Here is a 22,447-nt window from a genome sequence, read left to right as displayed (position 1 = left end):
GTAGAAATGATGCACAGGAAGCACAGATTGCTTTGCCGGCAAATACTCTGCATTGTTGCCATTTGTTTCGAACATTCAGCGAGATTCCAACCTCTGCCTGGCCTCAGTCAGCATACTCCCCCGTAGGAACGCTGAACATCCATTGTGACCAGAGCATTGCAGCACGGGTACAGTCAGCGGCACTCCAACCTGTCCTGGAGCTTACATTTTAGTGGGGAAAAGCAGACAACAGCAAACAAACATAATATACATGAATGCATAACATGTAAGTATTATAGAGAAATCAAGCAGATTGAGTGAAGATATTTTTTAATATGTTTGCTTAGGAAGCACCTTGAGGGTTATTTGGCATTTAAATAAATAACTGAAAAAGTGAAGAAACAAATAATGTAAGAGCACTTTATGCAGATAGAACAGAAAACATTAATATCCTAAAAGTGGAAAACTTTAGTAAAAAACTTTTGAGGCTTTTTAAAAAATTATTTATTTATTTATTTATTTTAATTCATTAATTACATTGTATTATGTGACACAGTTTCATAGGTGCTTGGATTCTCCCCACCCCTCCCCAAACCCTCCCACCATGGTGGATTCCTCCACCTTGTTGCATAACCACAGCTCAAGTTCAGTTGAGATTCCCCCATTGCAAGCATATACCAAACATAGAGTCCAGCATCTTATTGTCCAGTCAAGTTCAATGGCTTCTTAGGTATACCCTCTCTGGTCTGAAAACAGAGCCAGCAAGGCTCTTCTAGCTGTAGCGGTCATAGAAGATCTTAGCTGGGCAAGGTTGGAAACCAGTTGGAAAGCTATTGTAACAATTCAGAGAGACTTGCTGGAGGGAAATTAAGTGCTAGGTAATGCCTGAAAACTTCTATTCCATTGTTTTAAAAGATGGTACATGTGTGGAGTGTTATATACATCACAATTGAATTCAAATGCAAGAAACCATGATTATATTTCCATTATCCTATAAATCCCCTGCCCCTCCCCATTATTTCCTATCCTATATGGATGATATATTGTGAAGTAGTTCACTCCACATGGAAATCAACAGGCACCCTCTCTTTAAGAATCATTTTCTCTCTGCTTTTGCTTCACACATTGCATCTCGTCCAGTCATTGCTTTTTCTAGCACACACACACACATCCAGGCACACCAAGTATTTACCTCTGCTGCCACATTATTACAGTTGTGCTTTCCCCACAGAGCTGCTTCTGTACTTGGCATATCATTTTTTCTTCATTCCTTTTTCCTGGAAGGCCTGGGTTATCTGTTTTCATGCTTAATATTTTCTCTGTCCACCCATCTGTTTATTTTATCTTGTTTATTCCCTCCTCTCCGCTGGCCTCTTTATAGATTCCTCTGCTCAATAGTTTAAACTCCACTACACTGCCTTGTTGATCTTCTCAGCTACCACAGTGTATTATTCCCCATCTGCCGCAGAAAGAGCCCCAGAGCCTCACAAAGTTAACTAAGCCCTCTTGTCTGAACAAGCTTTTCAGTCATGCATCCAAGTTTCTAATCTAGCCCATCTTCCTTAGTTATGAATTTGACAATATTATTTCTAAGCAAGCCATGCTCAATAGATCTCATCTTTTGTTCTTTTTTCCTCACGAACATCTCAGATATGATTTAATGGTCTCTTGCTTCAGAGGTAGGCAGTTTCAATATCAAGTCAATCAGCAAGTGTTTATTGAGAGTGTGCTATGTGGCCAGCAGTGTGCTAAGAACTGTGGATATTCCAAAGACGTACAAGGCACACTCCAAGGCGGAGAGATTTTTGCCATCTCAGTGGAAATGTAGCACTAACATGTAGTTATTATGCACTCACTGTGATCCAGGAATTGTGCTGGAAACCAGGAATACTACATGAATTTTAAAAAGAAAGAAATCTATCCTTATGGAGCTCATCATCTAGCAAGGGAGAAAGACACATGTTAAAAATTATTTACAGTTCAATCAAATATGTACAAAATGCTCTGGGAAAACAGAGGAGTGAAAGGGATTAGTTCTGCCTCGGGTAATTGTGGAAAGCTTCACAGAGATGGTATTATTTAAAATAGAGTTTAATAAATGAGTGTTAATTAAGCAGAGAATTAATAATAAAAGCTAATATTTATTGAATACTTATGAGGTTTCAAACACTGCCATGTGCTCACGAATTAGCTCATTTAATCCTCACAATAGCCCCATGAAGTACCTGTGTTATTCCTATTTTAGTAATTAAGTAATTGATAAACTGAGAGGTTAAATGACTCTCCCAAGGTCATACAACTAGCAGGATGCAAAGCAAAGCATCAATTCCGAAGTCTGGCTCTTAGGCTCTGGTCCCCAAAGCACTGTCCTTTGCTATCTGTTATGACTCTTCAGTCCCCTAGAAAGGGAAAGTGTATGTCTGCAGAACATAAGGTATAGACATACTTACAATAACCCATGACACATCCAGTACACAATCCCTAGATCAAGCAGGCAGTGATGTCCAAGTGGTAAATGCTTTGTGTTGTTCCATAATAACTCATAGTTAGGATAGAACTGAAAAGCAGTTAATCATGAGGTAAATAACTTTGTATACTTGGTCCATCTTAAGCATATGATCCAGAAGACCAATGAACTCCAGGAGATGGCAGCTGGGATGTCAGAGCTCCACTGGGATGAGTCCTCAGTGGCCAACCAGCTTTCCTGCTTCTGCTGGCCCCTCAGGCAGTGAAGAATGGCCTCCCAGGTTCTCTGTCCAATACAGGAGTCCTGGAAACAGCCTGGCTCCCAATCAGTCTCCTCATTTTCATGACCACTTGTTGATTTCCTTTTCATAAAAATAACACCACTCACCACACAGGATGTCATACTTTGGAGCTCCAGCTTCTGTGAATGGTACAGAAAGGTAGAGTTTGTGAGAGAAGAGGGTAATCAAAACAGTGCAAGAAGAATAAGGAGGGGGAGAAGAAACAGACCTGGTTGCCAGCACAGGGTACAAGGCTGTCCTTTTGCTAGTAGCTGGTGAAGGTGCTACTGACTGAGCCACCTGTGCCCTAGGGAAGAAACTGGGCAAGGCTTTCTGGAGAAGGTTGTTCATCTTCTTGAGGACAACTAAAGTGACAATGTGCATATTTGGCCCAGCTAAATGTGAAACATGCTTTATTCCTGGAAAGTATACAACACAGACTTGGGAAGCTGCCAAGACTTTATAAAAACCCCCAGTAGCTCCCCAATTCTGTTGATCCATGCAAGAGTGAATTATTATTCTCTTTATGAAGGCATGAATGTGTCTCCAACATCATTAAATTTCTGCGTAGGAAAATGAATGGTTTAGGGGCACTAGTGATGTTTTCATCTCTTCTTCCTGCTGCCTCTCCTAGGAGATGGACTGCATCTCATAAGACTGGCACGACAGAGCTGGCAGTAGACCAGTCAGCCTGATCGAGTGGTTTATTATTTCAATTGAATTGTGAAGGGAAGGAGAAAAGTACCCAGATAAAACTGTAAGAACATATTAGGTACCACAGAGCTTAAAGAGGATGGCACATAAAAGAAAAATAGTAGAGGACATGGCCAGCAATTTTCAGAATCCTAGAGAAATGGTGTGGCAACAACATGAATAGTCTCAATTGTCCATATGTCACCAAATGGTGGAGGAATAATTCTCTAACTAAACTTTCAAACTGAACGGAATTTGAAAAAAAATAATAATCTGAAGTCTTGAAAAGACTTGTTGAGAAGTGATTCTTTACCAAAATATGGTAATGGGAAGGTGTATTTTATGTGGAATAAATGGAAGGGCTGGGAAGGAGCAGTGTATGTCAAAAAGATATGCACATGCATGGCAAGCCACACACCTGAAGGTGAAGCATGGAGGAAGCAGCTGCGAGAGAGTGAAATGAAAGAAAACCAGGTGCATTATCCTGGGACTACATCAGAGACCCCGTAACCAGATGGTTAATATGGACAGACAAGACAGAGTCACGATGTAAGCCTTCACAGACTTCTGGTGAAAATCCCACTCCGCTAAAAACAAAACATCTGAAAAATTATTGAATTGCATGTTGGAAATTTAATCTCACACAAAAAAAGACAGAGGATTGAGATGGCTCATTGCACTGGCCTATTTCCGACTCAACAAAAATCTCTTTTGGGAAAAATGGCAATGGAAGGAACCTTAAAAAAAAAATAACCTTTCCATAGTAACTGATAATCCATTAGGCCAGGGGAACTTAGACATATCAGATTACCACCTTTGGAAAATTTAATTTCAGGATCAGATATAGCAGTGTCTGTGATTCTGTAGTCAGCAGTCTAACCAGAAGATGGACCAAACCAAATGAGAAACTGTCCCATAAAACTATGATGTCAAAATCACTAAGATTCCCAAGGGGTAGGAAAAAAAAGGGGTGCATTAAAACACCTTGGTAATTCAGAGGTCGTAGAAGAGAAGATACTTCATTACCAAGGATAACCAGAAAAGGATAGTGTCACATTTAAGAATGGGTCAAGTGGGGAGGGGTGGGGAGAATCCCAGTACGTATGAAACTGTGTCACATAATACAATGTAATTAATGAATAAAAAAAAAAAGAATGGGTCAAAATAGTAGAGAAAATATTAGAAAAATGGAATGTTTTCTTGCCTGTTAAAAATAAAAAACAGAAAAACACACCCACTGCTTCAAGCAGATGGCACACTGTTAAATGACAATTAAAGACAAATCTTTGCACTTGTTACCTGTCCAGCATCCCCATAGAAAATACCTGTAGAATTAAAAGGGGAAGGAAAATATACTTGAGAGTGAAAGTCTACGATAGGTAACGATATCGTAAAAATGCACTTAGTTCCATTAAATGATTTTGAATCCAAAGTGTTTTTACAAAAACTTATTCTTTTCATGTCTACCTACAAAAAAAATGCAGTGATCAGAAATACAGCTCTTCTCTGAGCCAACCTTGGTCCCAGCCAGTCCTCACACAGCTGTCAGTCTCACCCAAACTCTCTCACCTTGGTTCATCCCAGATTTTTACTTCTTCCTATTCTATCTCTTGGCATACTTGTTTTTCTATTCCTCAGTAGCCAATCAACTACTACATTTTCTGTATCATAGTTTGTGCATTCTCATCTCAGGATATACCGGTTTATTCCTCAGTTACCAGAGCTCTACCAAACTTAAACTCAGGAAATCCTTTAAAATTAATTTGCTTCCCATCTGTCTTTCAGCTCGAAGGACCTATCAAAAATTTTCATTGCATTGTATATTTTTGAAAGTATAATTGTATGAGATCACTGAACCATACAACTTAATCATAAATGGTTTATGGGACATTGATTCATTTTAAAGATTTATTTTTATTGCACAGTCAGATATATATATATATATATATATATATATATGACAGGGAGGAATATCTTCCATCTGATTATTCACTCCCCAAGTGACCACAACTACCAGAGCTGCGCCAATCTGTAGCCAACAGCCCAGAGCCCTCTTCCGGGTGTCCCACAAGGGCACAGGGTCCCACGGCTTTGGGCTGTCCTCAACTGCTTTTCCAGGCCACAGACAGGAAGCTAAATGGGAAGTGAGGCTGCTGGGATAAGAACCAGCGCCTGTATGGGATCCCGGTGTTTTCAAGGTGAGGACTTTAGTGGCTAGGACACCATGCCGGGCCCGGGACATTGATTCTTTATAAAAGAAGAATAGTAAAGGTATTGAGGAAAACTTAGAAATAAACTAGGAAAATTGAGACCTTGCTGCAGTGGAATTGTGCAACAATTATTCAGTTTTTGACTTGGTAACATTTGTAAAGAAGAAGTTGCTAGAAATTGGCATAAATTTAATGAAAACAAAGTACATTATTTCATTTCCTATTTTAGTAAACAAGAAAAAATCATGATGCAAAAGGATAAGAGCTTGGGGCATCAATAATGGTACATATTAACAAATATTTAAGTGATTAAACAACTATGGCCAGATAATTGAAATGTTGGATCCCTTTAATTTAGAAGTCTCTGTGATGGCCCATAACATGCTGCCCTTGATCTTGGTCTAAGAAGGACACTTCCTTACAGGAATTGCTGAATATTTGCTAATTAAATGTGAAGAAGTTAGAAATAGCATTTAACCTGCCTGATAACAATTACCATCACAAAATATAAGATAGGCCCAAGCTAACAAATTCATATTAATCTGAACAAACAGTATGAAACATTATATAAAAAAAAGAAACATTATGAATGGGATCAAGACCCTCACAGTCTGGCCTTAATTTATGTCAGACAGGAATATTGACTGAATTTTGTGCAAAATATTTTGAGTATCCCAAGTAAATTATGTACAAAGCTGCCCTTCTAGAATTCTGTGGTACTTGATAACATTTTTGTGAACACCCATGTCAAACTCAAATGTATCGTTTATACTTTAAAAAGTTTTGCATTTTCTACACACACACACACACACACGCACCCACACATAAAGATTTCGACTAACCAAGGATAGCTCCTACAGATTGTCTGACCTTGGAATAGCCACACCCTGTGTGGAATAATGAATGAAGAAGGCTCCTTAAGCTCCAAACGTGTGTCTAAGAGGGACTAGACTAGCCATAGGTGCATTAATGATTATACACATCTTTCAGGAAACACCAAATTCCAGGCTATATACTCTAGGGTCTTCATAAGCTAGCATAACTCCCTTCAGGCTTTGAGTTTTAAATAAAGGTTCATATTTCCAGCCACATAGAATGATATTTTATTTTAGTTGATATTCTTTCACGAAACAATTAAAAATAGTTGTCACTCTTTATTCTCTTCCAAATGAAAAACAAATACAGTTTTCTTTTCTTTTTTTTTAATTATTTATTATTTAACTTCATTAATTACATTGTATTATGTGACACAGTTACATAGATACTTGGGTCCTCCCCCCCTCCCCATACCCTCCCACCATGGTGGATTCCTCCACCTTGTTGCATAACCACAGCTCAAGTTCAGTTGAGATTCCCCCATTGCAAGCGTATACCAAACATAGAGTCCAGCATCTTATTGTCCAGTCAAGTTCAACAGCTTCTTAGGTATATCCTCTCTGGCCTGAAGACAGAGCCAGCAGAGTATCATCCCAGTCAATTGAAAGCTCCAACATACCATCAGCAAAAATTTACATCATTATGGAATTAATTGACATAGTAATGAGTAACCAATATGTTAAAAGTAAATGCGAGTTCCCAGCCACCTTCTGTGACCACCTCATTGACATTTCAATTTTAGTTTATACACAACATATAACATTCAAAACATAACATGTTATACATAAGATCATATCATCTTAAATTAAGGCTAACATGTGGTATTTAACCTTTTGGGATTGGCTCATTTCCCTTAGCATTATGGTTTCCAGTTTGGCCCATTTGGCCACAAAGAACTGCATTTTGTTTTTTTTAATAGCTGAGTAGTATTCCATGGAGTAGATGAACCATAGCTTTCTTATCCAATCCTCTGTTGATGGGCATTTTGGTTGCTTCCATGTTTTTGCAATTACTGATTGTGCTGCTATGAGCATAGGAGTGCATGTTGGTTTCTCATAAAACAATTGTTCTGGATATATTCCTAGGAGTGCTATTGCTGGATCATACGGTATGTTGAATTTGAGTTGTTTGAATATTCTCCATACTGATTTCCATAGAGGCTGTACCAGCCTGCAGCCCCACCAGCAGTGGAGTAGGGATCCCTTTTCCCCGCAACCTCGCCAACAAGTGTTGTTGGTGCTTTTATTCATGTGGGCCAGTCTTACTGGCGTTAGGTGGTACCTCATTGATGTCTTAATTTGGATTTCCCTTATTGCCAGGGAACTTGAGCATTTTTTCATATGTTTATTTGCCATTTGGGTTTGTTCCTTTGTGAAGTGTTTGCCCATTTCCCGTGCCCATTTCTTGAGTGGCTTGTTTGTTTTGACATTTTGGTTGTTTTGTAGCTCTTTGTATATTCTGGAGATCAGCCCTCTATCACCTATGTCGTGTGCGAAGATCTCCCATTCTGTGGGTTGCCTTTTTACTTTGTTGATTGTTTCTCTAGCTGTACAGAAGCTTCTTAGTTTGATGAGGTCCCAATTGTTTATTTTGGTCTTGATTTCTACTGCATTTGGAGTCTTTTTTAGGAAGTGAGGGCCTACCCCTAAGTGTTGCAGTGTGTTTCCAACATTTTCTTCCAACAGTTTGAAGGTTTCTGGATGTAGGTTTAGATCTGTTATCCATTTAGATCTGATCTTAGTGTATGGTGAGAGATGTGGATCTATTTTTTTGTTTCTGCAGGCTATTAACCAGTTGTCCCAACAGCATTTATTGAACAGATCTTCCCATTTGCCTGGATTGTCGTTTGTCTTTTTGTCAAAGATTATTTGGCTGTATCTGTGTGGGTTTCCTTCTGGTGTTTCTATTCTGCTCCATTGATCTTCCTCTCTATCTTTGTGCCAGTACCATGCTGTTTTGATAACCACTGCCCTATAGTATGTCCAGAGGTCTGGAACTGTCATTCCCCCTGCTAACTTCCTGTTCTTCAGGATGGTTCTAGCTATCCGTGGTTTTTTGTGCTTCCAGATGAACCTTTGGATCATTGTTTCCAGTTGCATGAAGAATGTTTTGGGCAATTTGATTGGGATTGCGTTGAATGTAGATATTGCTTTTGGCAGTATAGACATTTTAATGATATTGATTTTACCTATCCAGGAGCATGGGATGTTACTCCATCTTTTGAGGTCTTGTTCAATTTCTTTTTTAAGTAGTTTGTAGTTTTCTTCAAATAAGTCTCCTACATTTTTGGTTAGATTTATTCCCAGATATTTCATACTTTTCTCTGTTATTTTGAATGGTATCTTGCTGGTTAAGTCTTTTTCCATCTTGGGGCAGCTCGCATACACTATGGCTGTTGATTTTTGTTCATTAATTTTGTACCCTGCCACTCTACCAAACTCTCGTACAAGTTCTAGCAGTCTCTGTATTGAGTCTCTTGGCTCTTCTACATAAAGAATCATATCATCTGCATATAGTGAGAGTTTGACTTCTTCGTTTCCCATTTGGATTCCTCTGATTTCTTTTTCTTGTCTTATGGCCTCAGCGAGTACCTCTAGGACTATGTTGAATAGTAGTGGAGAAAGTGGACATCCCTGTCTTGTTCCAGATCTCAGTGGGAAGGGTTCTAGCTTTTCTCCATTCAGTATGATGCTGGCGTTGGGTTTTTCATATATGGCTTTAATTATGTTGTGGGTTTTTCGATCTATGCCTACCTTGGTTAGGGATTTTAGCAGGAAGTGGTGTTGGATTTTGTCGAAAGCTTTTTCTGCATCTATTGATACTATCATGTGATTCTTGTTTTTCAGTTTTTGGATGTGGTGTATCACATTTATGGATTTGCGAATGTTGAACCATCCCTGCATTCCAGGGATGAATCCTACTTGATCTGGATGAACGATCTGTCTGATGTGTTTTTGAATTCTGTTGGCTAGGATTTTGTTGAGAATCTTAGCATCAATGTTCATCAAAGAGATAGGTCTGTAGTTTTCCTTCTCTGTTAGTTCTCTGCCTGGTTTTGGGATTAAGGTAATGTTGGCTTCATAGAATGAGTTTGGAAGGGTTGCCTCTTTTTCTATTGTTTTGAAGAGTTTGTAGAGGATTGGGGTCAGTTCTGTTCTGAATGTTTTGTAGAATTCTGTAGTGAAGCCGTCTGGGCCTGGGCTTTTCTCTGTTGGGAGGTCTTTAATCACTGATTCAATCTCTACTTCAGTTATGGGTTTGTTCAGGTCGTTTGTTGCCTCTGGGCTAAGTTTTGGCAGGTGGTAGAAGTCTAAGAACTTCTCCATTTCTTGGTGATCTTCTGATTTGTTGGAGTACAGTGCTTTGTAGTAATTTCTAATTATGGCCTTAATGGATGCGGTGTCTGTTGTTATGTTGCCTTTTTCATCTTTGATGCTGTTAATTCTTGCCTTCTCTTGTTTTTTCTTTGTCAGTCGGGCCAGTGGGGTGTCTATCTTGTTTATCTTCTCAAAAAACCAGCTTTTTGATTCATTGATTTTGTGTTTTTTTTTTTTATTTCTATCTGGTTGATTTCCTCCCTTGTTTTGATGATTTCTTGTTTTCTATTGTGTGTGGGGCTCTTCTGCTGTTGTTTTTCCAATTCCTGGAGGTGTGTGTTTAGTTCCTGTGTTTGGCGCCTCTCTTGGGCCTTGACATGAGCTCCAATTGCGATGAGTTTACCCCGTAGCACTGCTTTGGCAGTGTCCCACAAATTTTGGAATGTTGTGTCAGAGTTTTCATTGGTTTCCATAAATTTTTTTATCTCATCTTTAATTTCTTCTCTGATCCATTGTTCGTTTAATAGCATATTGTTCAGCCTCCAAGAGTTTCTGTATTTCCTGGGGCATTTTGAATTGCTGATTTCCAGCTTCATTCCATGGTGGTCTGAGAGGGTACATGGTATGATTCCTATCTTTTTGAAGTTATTTAGGTTTGCTTTGTGTCCTATCATGTGGTCGATCCTGGAGAAGGTGCCATGCACTGCTGAAAAAAATGTATAATCTGTGGCCTTAGGGTAAAAAATTCTATAAATGTCAACCAAGTCCAGTTGTTCTATTGTTTGTATGAGCTCTGTTGTTTCTTTGTTGAGTTTTTGTTTTGTTGATCTGTCTATAGTTGTTAGTGGGGTGTTAAGATCACCCACTATTATTGTGTGCATATCTATGTCTCCCCTTAAGTCCGTGAGTAATTGCTTCACGTAGCTAGGTGCGTTTGAATTTGGTGCATATATGTTCACAATGGTAATTACTTCCTGATGGATCAGTCCCTTCACCAATATATAATGTCCTTCCCTGTCCTTTTTGATGTGTGTCAGATTGAAGTCCACATCATCTGAAATTAAGACAGCTACCCCAGCCTTTTTTTCTCGTCCATTGGCATGAAATATCTGTTTCCAACCTTTCACTTTCAGCTTCTTCGAATCTCTTCTGGTTAGATGTGTCTCTTGTAGGCAACAGATAGTTGGGTGCTGTTTGATAATCCATTCTGTTAATCTATGCCTTTTGATTGGTGAGTTCAGGCCATTTGTGTTAAGAGTTAAAATTGAGAGGTTGTGATTTTGCCCTGCCATACTTGTTTTTGTGGGTGTTGATATCTGTGTAATTGCCCTTCCTTGTGTGGACTTTAGTGGGGAGATCTTCCTGTTGGCCATCTTTGCTTATGATTCACCTCCCTTTTTTCTGGATTTAGTGCATTTCTATGGAGATTTTGTAGAGCTGGTTTTGTGCTGGCATATTCTTCTAATTTCTCTTTGCTGTGAAAGTATTTGATTTCGTTCTCAAATACGAATGAGATCTTTGCTGGGTACAATATTCTTGGTTGACAGTTGTTCTGATTCAGGATTTGGAAGATCTTTGTCCATTCTCTTCTTGCTTGTAAAGTCTCTTCAGAGAAGTCAGCAGTGATCCTGATTGGTTTTCCCCGGTATGTGATCTTTTCTCTGCTTCGTACTTGTCTTAGGATTCTTTCTTTGTCTTCGTTGGAGTGGAACTTGAGCACCATATGTCTGGGTGAAGATCGCTTTGGGTCATATCTGCTGGGAGTCCTCTGACCGTCCTGGATTTGGGCTGGGTTCATGTTCCAAGTGTTTTGAAAGTTTTCCTGTATAATTTCGTCGGGCACCATTTGCATTCCTGACTCTTTTTCCGCTCCTTCAGGAAGGCCAATAATCCTAATATTTGATTTTCTGAGGTTGTCTTTCATTTCTTGTATGGTCTTATTGGCTTTGTTCAGACTTGTCTCCAGCTGTTTAATGAACTGGGTATGTTCGTTTTGTGTGTCTTCCATTTCAGAGATCCTCTCTTCTGCTGTATTTGTTCTGTTGGTTAGGCTCTCAATTTTGTGCTCTAAGTCAAGGATTTTACTTTTCATTTGCTGTATTTCTGAGGCTATGTGGTTCTTGAATTCCTTGAAGTCCTCCCAATTCTTCTCATTGTCTCTGACATATTTTAACATTATTTTTTTTAATTCCTTGTCTAGTAGATCTTCTATGTCTTCATCTCGCATCTCCGAAATAGACATTGGCTTTTGATCCTTTATTGGTAGGGTGTTGGCACTCTCATCTGGATCATTACCTTTTCTGGTATTTCTTCGCATTGTGTTAGTGTTTCTTTTTTGAGAGACCTAGGCACCAGTGTGCTGAGGGGTCTCCAAGCACTATCCTGTAGAGATCAGAGTCTGCAGGCGTGGAGTAGCAGGGTGTGGGAAATGCAGTTTTCTTAAAGAGCTGTGATGAATAAGGGGTGAATTTTTACCACCATGTGTTAATAAGTTGTAGAAGCTCAGATAACCATGCTTTATTTGACTACATATTAAACAATCATTTTTAATGACAAGAGTAAATCTCTACTAAAAAAAACAAAAAAATATATTTAATGTACACAAAATATAGGCTTCTTCCTTGCAAAAAAAAAAACTCTTAAGCATACACTTCGTCACTTTTGAAGAAGTGTGTAAGCTTGATGACTCTCTAGGTACATTTCCCCTTTATTCAACTTTTGAATATTTATTGGTGATTTTAGCCATTATTATCTGACTCAATGAAGCAACTGTTTGACTTATGTAGTACACAGAAAACACTGTTTTGTGTTATATATAAATAGCCCTTTCCAGCCAGGTAGTGACCTCATGCATTTAGTGTCTTAAAGCATGATTAAACATTCCCATATAATTTGCATGGGATTGTTTTGTATTTAAATATTCATACTAAAGAAATATTTATTATTTAATAATATTTATCTCATCTATGTTTCCACTGTTATGTTTCAATATGTAGAAATACAGAAGCTACACTTATTTCAACAGAAATTTGAGTGTTCATTCATGATCTGCAATAAAATACACCACGAGACATAAATATGAATACAGTTTACTGAGAAACTACATACAGAAACTTAAATGTAGATGGCAGTGTTGTGACGTAATGGTTAAAGGCCACTGCCTGAGATGCTAGCACTCCGTGTGGGTACTACTTTGAGTTCTGACTACTCCACTTCCAATACAGCGATAGAGGATGGCCTAAGTGCTTGGGTACCTAAATCTTGTCACAGACACTCAAGGAACTCCTGGCTCCTGATGTACGCCTGGTCCAGATCTGACTGTTGTGGTCATACGGGGAGTGAACCAGTCAAAGGAGGATCTCTCTCACTTTCTCTCCATTTCTTCCTCCCTCTCTGTAGGTCTGCCTTTCGAATGAATAAATAATCTCTTTCTTACAAAAAGGACCCTAACTGTAGAAAATATCTATAACATGAATTGGACCTGTTTACAGAATAAAAAATGAGTCAACATAGCAGAATGTTTACAATCATAGGATTGGAAGTCACAGCACATCACTAAATCTGCTTCATCATTTATTTAACTTTACACTTATATCTCAGCTGCCTCATAGTCTATTAAATGCATGAAACTTAAGTGAGAAAATATTGATGAGTTACGGCACTGTATGGAAATATAGTTGGGACTCATGTATTACCTGATAGCAGCAGAAATAGACTAAATAAATTAAACTATCAAGGACAATAAACAAAGAAAAAAGAGGATGCATAGGTATGTTGAAAAAGAGAAGAAAAAGGAAATGATGAAGGGAGATAAAGAAGAGAGAGTTTATATTAGCACGCGGGTTAAGAAAGAAGGAAGGACTGAAAATCCTCCTGAAGTAGTGGTTCTTGAAATGAGTTTGAATTATGCATAAGTTTTTTCAAAGTGAAGAGAAGAAAAAACTGTATATCAAACACAAACCAATGTAAAGTTAGGCCTAGATGGATTGATTGGGTTATATACAGGATAGAATAATACTGAGCGCATTACAAAAAAAAAAAAAAAAATGGAGCCCTCACGACAGCACAACTGACTAATCTTCCACTTGTGGTACCAGTATCCCATATGGGTGCCAGTTCTTTTCCTTACTACTCCACTTTCAATCCAGCCCTGCATTGATAGCCTGAGAAAGTAAAAGAGGATCGCCGTAATCCTTGGAGCCATTCCAGCTCCAGATCAGCCCAGTTCTGGTAGTTGTGTCCATTTGGGGAAAGAACCGATAGATGGAAGACCTTCTCTCTATATTTTTCTTTCTCTTTGTGTAAAATCTGCCTCTCAGTTAATAATAAATCTTCAATAACAAAAATAAAAACAGTGAAACACTCTGTCCCCCAACATAATAGATGCAATTGGAGACCAGTGTGCTTAGTAGTCCCCATAAAGACAAATACCGTGTTTTCCTCTGAGTTGTGGTGGAGCTAATATATAGCATAGTAAAAACATGATAAAATGTAATGTATGTGAGGGAAAGTGACAGTTGGACATTTGATTGTTGTTTATAGCCCTTCTCTGGACTCCTGAGGAGCATTTGTTTTCTACTTGCTCCTAGTTGAAGTCTTTACTTAGTGGAATGCAAAGCTTGTAATTATAAAGTAAACCAAAAGTATACCATCACTAATATTAAAAGAAAAATAAGAAAGGAAGGAAAAGGAACTGTGGGGACAAGGGAAGGAGAGTGGAAAACGCTGTTTTGTTCTTTTAAAATAAATATTTTTTCATATATATATACATATATATATATGTGTGCATATATATATATATATGAAAGGCAGATATACAGAGAAAAGGAGCGACAGAGGAAAAAATTCTTCCATCAACTGATTCACTCCCCAAGTGGCTACAACAGATGGAGCCAATCCAATCCAAAGCTAGGAGCCAGGCGCTTCTCCTGGGTTTCCCACATGGGTTCCAGGTCCCAAGGCTTTGGGCTGTCCTCTACTAGTTTCCAAGCCATGAGCAGGGAACTAGATGGGAAGTGGAGCAGCTGGGACACAAACTGATGTCCATTTGGGATCACAGCACACACAAGGCAAGGATTTAGCCACTGGGCTATTGAACTAGTCCCAATAGTATTTTGTTCTTAAAATTGTATATATGAAATGCATGAAATCCAATCTTTTTAAATAAACTATTCTCTTTATATAAACTAATCTCCTTATATAAACTAACACAGAAAGACACGCATACACACACACGCACAAATACAAAAGGGCACCCAACCTATCTGAAGTGCAGAGAAATAAGATAGGAAATGGCAACAAACAAACAAAAACACAAAACAAAACAACACTTTAAATGCAAGCCAAGCCTGTACTTAATTCAACCAAGTTTTAGCTGAGGTAATGGGATTTCTAGTTGTGCCTTACCATCTGGATTAACATGGCAACAATGCAAGAGGCAGAAGGGAAAAGAGAGAGTGCTAGACTGCAACTTATCGAGGAGAACCTGATTCCTGCACGTTATACAATGAGGAATTGATTTATAATGACTAAAGATGATAGCACCCGTGCGAAGAGAGAATGCAGATCCAGGACTCAAGCATGTGGCAGTAGATGAAATAAGGAGAAGGAAAAAAAAATCAGGATGAAATTTGATACTGCCGTGCAAAGCCTGCATGACTGGGACCCCAGTGCTGCCCAGAAAACTAAGGAAATTTGAAGGAAGATCCAGCTTTGTGCTGCTGACAAGTTTCCTGAGTTGCGAATTTGCAACACCGGTTTCTAGTGAGAAGACACATCCTGCTGCTGATACATGTATATCCTGGGTTTGTCAGAGGAACTCAGAATGAAGATATTGATTTGGACTTCAAGGATCTACCTACAAACAAACTGCACTATACTTGAAATTCTAACTTCAACACAGTGAAAACAGGAAAGACAGTATTTGAAGTTTTCTATCATCTTACTGCTGGAGAGACACACAAATGAACTGTATAAATAATGTAAACTTGTCTCAGTTTGAAAGCTCATGGTAATGAGCGTATTGTCATTTAGAGCTCATGCAGAAAAAGGAAGGTAAGGAAAGGTAACCAGGGTCAGAAAAGGAACAGCCGAAAATAAAATACCAAAGAGAATATGGAAAGATGGCTTTATGTAAGGAACTTCCTTGAACATGAACCTTGAATTCAGACAAAAGATCCTCATTTTAAAAATTAGAAACAAAAGGAGTGAATCCTGAAAGCATGCTAATTTGACAAACATTGGTACGTTCTTCCATTTTGTTTTATGAAACGAAGTGTTTTTTATTGTTGATGAAGCTCTCCTGGGCTTCACATATGAGGCACACTTCCAATTAATGTGAAGAACAAAGCAGAGTGTAACCGCATGAAAGGTCTTCAGTGGTGAATGGGGGAAATTCCAATTCTGAAAAGGAAAAGCACATCTAATTTAACTATTGCATCAGCCTAATTAATTAATGTGAATTGTATTTTTAGAATAGTAAGACACATTCTTCAACACATGACAGATAAAGGTGCTATCAGATGTGCTTTTGTGCATGAAAAGCTAGAATCCAAATACACTCTCTTCATTCAAAACTTTATTTTTCTCATTCATGATGATGTAAAGGTTTCTAGTTTAGCTGCATTACCCTTTGTCAAGTTACTTTACCTTTAGATCCTTCCAGGGACAAAATTGAAAAAGGAAAATGCAGCAACTTGAAGGTTTAATTTTTTTCTTTCTGTCCACAAAATACTATTTTAGATTGCCCAATAGAAAACTTATTGGATACAGTTAACTAGGTCTCATATTTCTATGGTAGGTGTGCATAATGTCCATCTTTCAGAAGGCAAAAATATTTAAGCCGTAATTAACAAGGCAATCTTAACAGTGAAAACTATAATGCCCAAGTCTCCTAAATTAACATGACATGTAAGACACGTAGAGATAATTGAGCTGATAGTGGTTATTTCTTGAAAATGTTTTAAAATGAGCACTATAAATAGGTCACTGCCTGTCTTCTAGGATGTCATTGGAAAAGCACTGCAGTACCTCGGAACATACGGTGAATTGAGCAACATGGAACAAGTTGTGGCTCTGATCGATGAAGAGATGTGTATCAATTGTGGTAAATGCTACATGACCTGTAATGACTCCGGCTACCAGGTAAGAACTTGGCAGGAACTGGGAAGCTGGGAGGCACATTTCTTCTGGCAATTATGAGGGTGACATTTTCTTTTGCTAAGTAGGTAGATCCAGCCCTACATACCAGATGTTGTTGAGCCACGGTGGCCATTCTGTCCTCTCACCCTTGTAACACAGGCTATTTTTTTTTTTTACTTGAAGAAAAGTCCTGACCTATACCAACTATACCATTATTCAGTGCACAGTGTCATTTTAATATCATTTCATCACCCATAAAATTGAAGAGAGAAATCAAACTGAAAAGGGAAACACACAAAATTATGGATATTAGGAGAGCATTATGCTTTAATACAGAGGAAAGGAAAAAGAACTACCATTTAATGTTATTACCCTAAAAATGCCTGAATCCTTTGGCCAAAAGAGAACCCCTTTCATTCTGTATTCATCGACCTTCTACTCCAATAAGAAAGAAAAGGCATTTTCTCATCAGCAAGTGGGACTCAGAAAGTAGTTTGTATATGGAAAAGAAAAGCCAGTGAAAATATTCCTTCTTCACTCCTCACAAAAGGTTAGTCATGAACAAAGCACAAAATTGAGAATTTGAATACCTCAAAGTGGACTGTGCTTTTGAAAAGGTATCCTACAAATTTCTGTTTTATAATTTGCTTCTTTATTTATCCCTATGTATTCATTTATAATCTACTGCTTTTATAAGAATTAGAAATAAATGACAGTTGATTCTCAAATATGAGTGAAAAAATGCTCATGGCAATATCATTAAACAAAAGTTTTTCATTTCTATTTTTAGTGCTTTATTTATTTAAGAGTTACAGAGAAACAGAGCTCTTCCATCTCCTGATTCACTCCCCAGTTGGTTGCAGCAGCTAAAGCTGGGCAAGGCAAGGCCAGGAGCTTCATCTCCCACACAGGTGTAAAAGCCCCAACATTTGAGCCATCTTCCTCAGCTTTCCCAGAACGTTAGCAGGTTGAGGGATCAGAACTGGAGCAGGCCATCTGCTGTTGTGACAACCACCAGCTAGACCACAATGCCACCTAAGTTATTCCTAAAGGTCTAATTTCTTGTGAAACAAACTGAAAATTATATTTAGGATGTGGAGTTTAGAGAAAGTAAATTGTAAAATTTGTCACAAGCTGTTAAGCAATGTAAAATTGCTAAAAACTACAATGGCCATGTCCCAGGAGGCATCTTGATCCCTATGCCAAATGTCAGCCTCATATTTTAACTTTTGAAAATCTCTTCCTCCTTGTGGCAAGCTATGTGGACAGAGAATTAAGGTGCCAGTTAGGGGCACAGTATAATGGCTCAATGGCTAAATCCTCATCTTGCACATACCGGCATCCCATATGGGTGTCAATTCTTATCCTGGCTGCTCCACTTCTCCTGCTCCCTGCTTGTGGCCTGGGAAAGCAGTCAAGGACAACCCAAAGCCTTGAGAGATCCTGGAAGCTCCCGGCTCCTGGCTTCAGATCAGCTCAGCTCCAGCCGTTGTAGCCACTTGGGATGCCCGCATACCATGTTAGGGTGCCTGTGTCCAATTCCCCCTCCACTTCTGATACAACTTCTTGCTATTGAGCGTCCTGGGAATCTGCCTGTGATGACTGAAGTGTGTGGGTTCCTGACGCATTGAAAACCCCGATGGAGTTCCAGGACCCTGACTTCATCCTGATCCAGCCTTTGCAGCTGTGCGCATGCCCGTCATCAGCCAGCAGATAGGAGATCCTTTTCTCTCTGTGCTGCTTTGTTTTCAAATAAATAACATTTTAAAAGTCCTTCTTCCTTAATATGACCCAGGTTTTATAACAAGTTTTTATTAAGTCTAACACTATTTTTAGCTGAGAACTGCTTCTAGCCGTTGCTTAGATTTAGATCACGTCACATTCAACATTCATTTTGGTTTTGTAGGAGTGCTATGACAATCCTAGCATCAGGATTCTAATCCGAGAAATGTTACAAAGTGTGTCTCCCATTTTGGAATTCTTAGTGCAACTTTTAAAAGGATCAGATTCATGAGAAAAAAATTAGTTGTGCATTTAAAAATATTTAGAAACTCCTTTGACTCAGACTCAAAAAATTTAAAAAAATTAAAATCTGTTGCATGCAATGTGTGTTTGCAAATTTTGAACATGTAATTCTAAATGTAAGCATTGTGTTACTTTGTATCTATTACTTCATTTGGTTTCTGGTTATTTAAAACGACAATAAAAAGGAGAAATATTTTTTTCCTCATCTGGACAAATGTCAAATGCTGTTGTTATAAAAGACATGGCAATATATTGTTGAAACTTTGTTAGACCTCTATATTTTCTCAAATGCAATATGATTGTTTCCTTAAAAATCAGATTACATAGATAATATATATTCCAAACTTTACTATATAAGATGATAGAAAGTTATGCATATAAAAAAGGAAAAAATTATAGTTGCATGTTCTTCATTGGTGAAAACCCTTATTTTAAACAACAAACCATAAAAAAATTCAGTCCAATACTGAGTTGAATTACAGCTCAGATATCAACGTGACAATGGTGGAGCTATGAGGCATTTCTCTGAAATTTGCCTTAGCTCAGCTCCTACCTAGTCACTGGTGTTGGCCGAGTAAGCACTCTGTGGTTCTTTCTGAAAGTGACACTGACAGAGCAGGAGCCAAAATCTCCTGCGTGCCCTGTTCCTAGCTGCCCCCAAAATCGTGTAGCGTCCACTGAGAATTTCTGTGGCTTTTCTTTCCACTGTTGAGATTTTACTCTCAAACACGCAAATCATCATTATAATTTTACTGAAATTCTGAACCTTAGAGTTTGTGTGGAGTGTTTTTATTGGTTATCAGGATCTCTATATGTTAGCACACACACACACACACACACACACACACACACACACACAACTGACTTTCCAAGCATTTTGAGCAGTTTCAGAGTTGGAGGCCTTGCCCTAGAACTCTTAGGTCTGGACACCGGAAGTCCTGACCTGGACACTACACTCAGTTTTGTTCCCTTCCCTCAGGGACACAGACCAGAAACACTTTTAAAATACTCAACTCAAAGTTGGATTTGCACTAATTCTTTTCCACTGCTTGCTTCTAAATACTACATGCATTATTTGAAATGCAGATGGGTAGGTGGTGTGCTCACTCTGACAGTAATGCTTTTCCACTATCAAGAACAAGGAGTGTTGACAAGGGAAAGGAGGCTGTGAGGAAGCACATGACACCCTCTGTGGAAGACTCCCCATCCTAATCCAACTGGAAAGATCTGAGCACTGATCAGAACAAAGAAAGGTGCAGGGATGTTACATTATGAAATAATCTGCACATAATGAATAAAATACAATGGTAGAATTTTAAGCAGCATGGTTCTATTTGAAAGGATTTCTTCTCTCTTTGTTTCCCCTGTGTCGGCTCAACTCTCCCTATAGTTGCTTCACATTCTGGAGGCAGTTGCCTCACAGTGCAGCTCCACTTCATTGGAGCACCACGTTGATGCTAAAATGGGAACATTCTAGACCTGTGTGAAAGCGACTTCAATAACCTTTGTTTCTCCTTGCAGGCTATACAGTTTGATCCAGAAACCCACCTGCCCACCGTCACTGACAACTGTACAGGCTGTACGCTGTGTCTCAGTGTCTGTCCTATTATCGACTGCATCAAAATGGTTTCCAGGACAACACCTTATGAGCCAAAGAGAGGCTTACCCTTAGCCTTAAGTCCAGCGTGTTAAGGTGATTTGTGAAACAGTTGCTGTGAACTCTATGCTCATCAAATCATGATTGATGTGTTTATCTCTTAAATAAATATATGATTTTCACCAAATTTTTAATTGCAAAAAAAGTTTCATACTAGTGACCACTCGATTAATGGTAACAGAATAGAATCATTCTTTTCTGAGGTTAGCTGTTAAATAATGGGTTAGCAGATAATTGGATGTTCACCATCAGTCATCTATTGTGAAAAATTAACTCTCCGTGGCAATTAGTGAGACCATTTCCAAATTGTCCTTTGCTGTGCTACGTTTTTTTATTTCTAATTGTAAATGAAATTAAGTATTTTGAAACAAAGTGTACTTTAGCATGCAAAAAAAAAAAAAAACACCCCACATGGAAATGTAACTAAACTTTACCTTTTATTTTAAGGCTGTTTCTAGAAGGTGTAATCAATTCCATAAACTGAATAAAGTCCAATAATCATTTACTCTGACAGGAAAATAAAGCCTCAAAGACAATCTATAGGATTTTATTGAAGTGCCTTTGCTGAAACATCCTCTTTTGATGCTGGACCTTGAAAGTGAAAATATTTCCCAACTAAATACTCACAACTCATTGGCAGTGACAGTTGTCAGACTTCCCACCAGTGGGCCACCCTGACATTCTTTAAATATTTCAATGATTTTCCAACCAAATGAGATGATAGAATGTATTTCTGGCTAAAAACCACTCTTATGCTGCACATTCTGCTTTGAATAATCACCTTTGTGATTATAGTGATTAATGTTGGAAAAAAGCCAAAATTATATATATATATAATTATAAAAGAGTCATGTACTTCTTTATTAACAATGAAAAACTTAGTACTAGTAATATGTGTTAAGTATAAATTAATTTGTTTTCTATTTCATAGTTTATGTTTAATCTTTAAAATATTGAAATAAAAACTATATATTTGCTATTATAACTAAATAATGTTTTTCTATCTTACTTTTTCATAATTGGTAAATGGTATATTGTAATATGAATCTATGAAAGAGCTTCAAAAATCCATGGGGATGTGTCTTATGAAGAAATGCATGGATTTCAAAAAAAGTTTTGCAGCAAAACAAGATTTTTCCCTTTAATTCTTTCTTCATAAAGTTTTTGTCTTCTTCTCATTAAAGTAAATCAGATACTAACAACTGTCATGTATTTCTATGACAAATGCAAAATCTAAAACAGATAAAATGTTTAATTATGCACTTTTGAAAAATGCATATTTACCACAAAATGTGTATAATTGAATCATATCAAATAAAGTTTTACTGAGTGTTGTAAATATGATCTTCTGCCGCCTCATTCACAAATGTAATCCCATGTCATCCATTTGGATTTTTAGGTATGGCAGTTTTTGTTTAGTTCTATCATGAGTTCCATCAATATGTAAATATAATGCTGGTTCAAATCTAATGAGTCTGATGACATTGTAGTTACTCAGCTGTTTCACTTCCTGTCCTTCTTACCCAGGTTTATGTACCAAATTTGACTTTATTCTGCCAAAGCACACCTTTCTCCAGGAAGAGGCAGTTTTCTACAGTGTCCCATGGGCAGAGACAAATGGGGATGGCATCTTGCACGCTTTGGAAGAATCGTGCTCTCCACAGAAGCATACATAATGCTTATATAACTGTTTATAGTTGCACAACATTAATAGCTCATATAACATGCTTCCCTTTGCACTCTACTCATAATGTTGTATTTTAAGTTTTGGAGTTTGCAATATTTAGGAAAAAGCTGCAGTTG

At 38.0% G+C, this 22,447-nt stretch overlaps 1 protein-coding gene across 1 annotated transcript in view; it reads left to right on the top strand.

Annotated features, from left to right (window-relative positions):
- The window catches only part of DPYD (dihydropyrimidine dehydrogenase), an 873,733-nt gene extending 851,750 nt beyond the window's left edge, over positions 1-21,983 (top strand). The window contains exons 22-23 of the mRNA XM_004582023.3: positions 16,825-16,965; positions 20,509-21,983. Of these exons, the coding sequence (XP_004582080.3) occupies positions 16,825-16,965; positions 20,509-20,679 (312 nt within the window). The 3' untranslated portion in view covers positions 20,680-21,983. The remainder of the gene's footprint in view (positions 1-16,824; positions 16,966-20,508) is intronic.
- The last annotated feature ends 464 nt before the right edge of the window (positions 21,984-22,447 follow it).

This window comes from Ochotona princeps, chromosome 2 (assembly GCF_030435755.1).
Source record: "Ochotona princeps isolate mOchPri1 chromosome 2, mOchPri1.hap1, whole genome shotgun sequence".
Taxonomy (NCBI): Eukaryota; Metazoa; Chordata; class Mammalia; order Lagomorpha; family Ochotonidae; genus Ochotona; species Ochotona princeps.
This window is presented reverse-complemented; position numbering and strand designations above follow the sequence as displayed.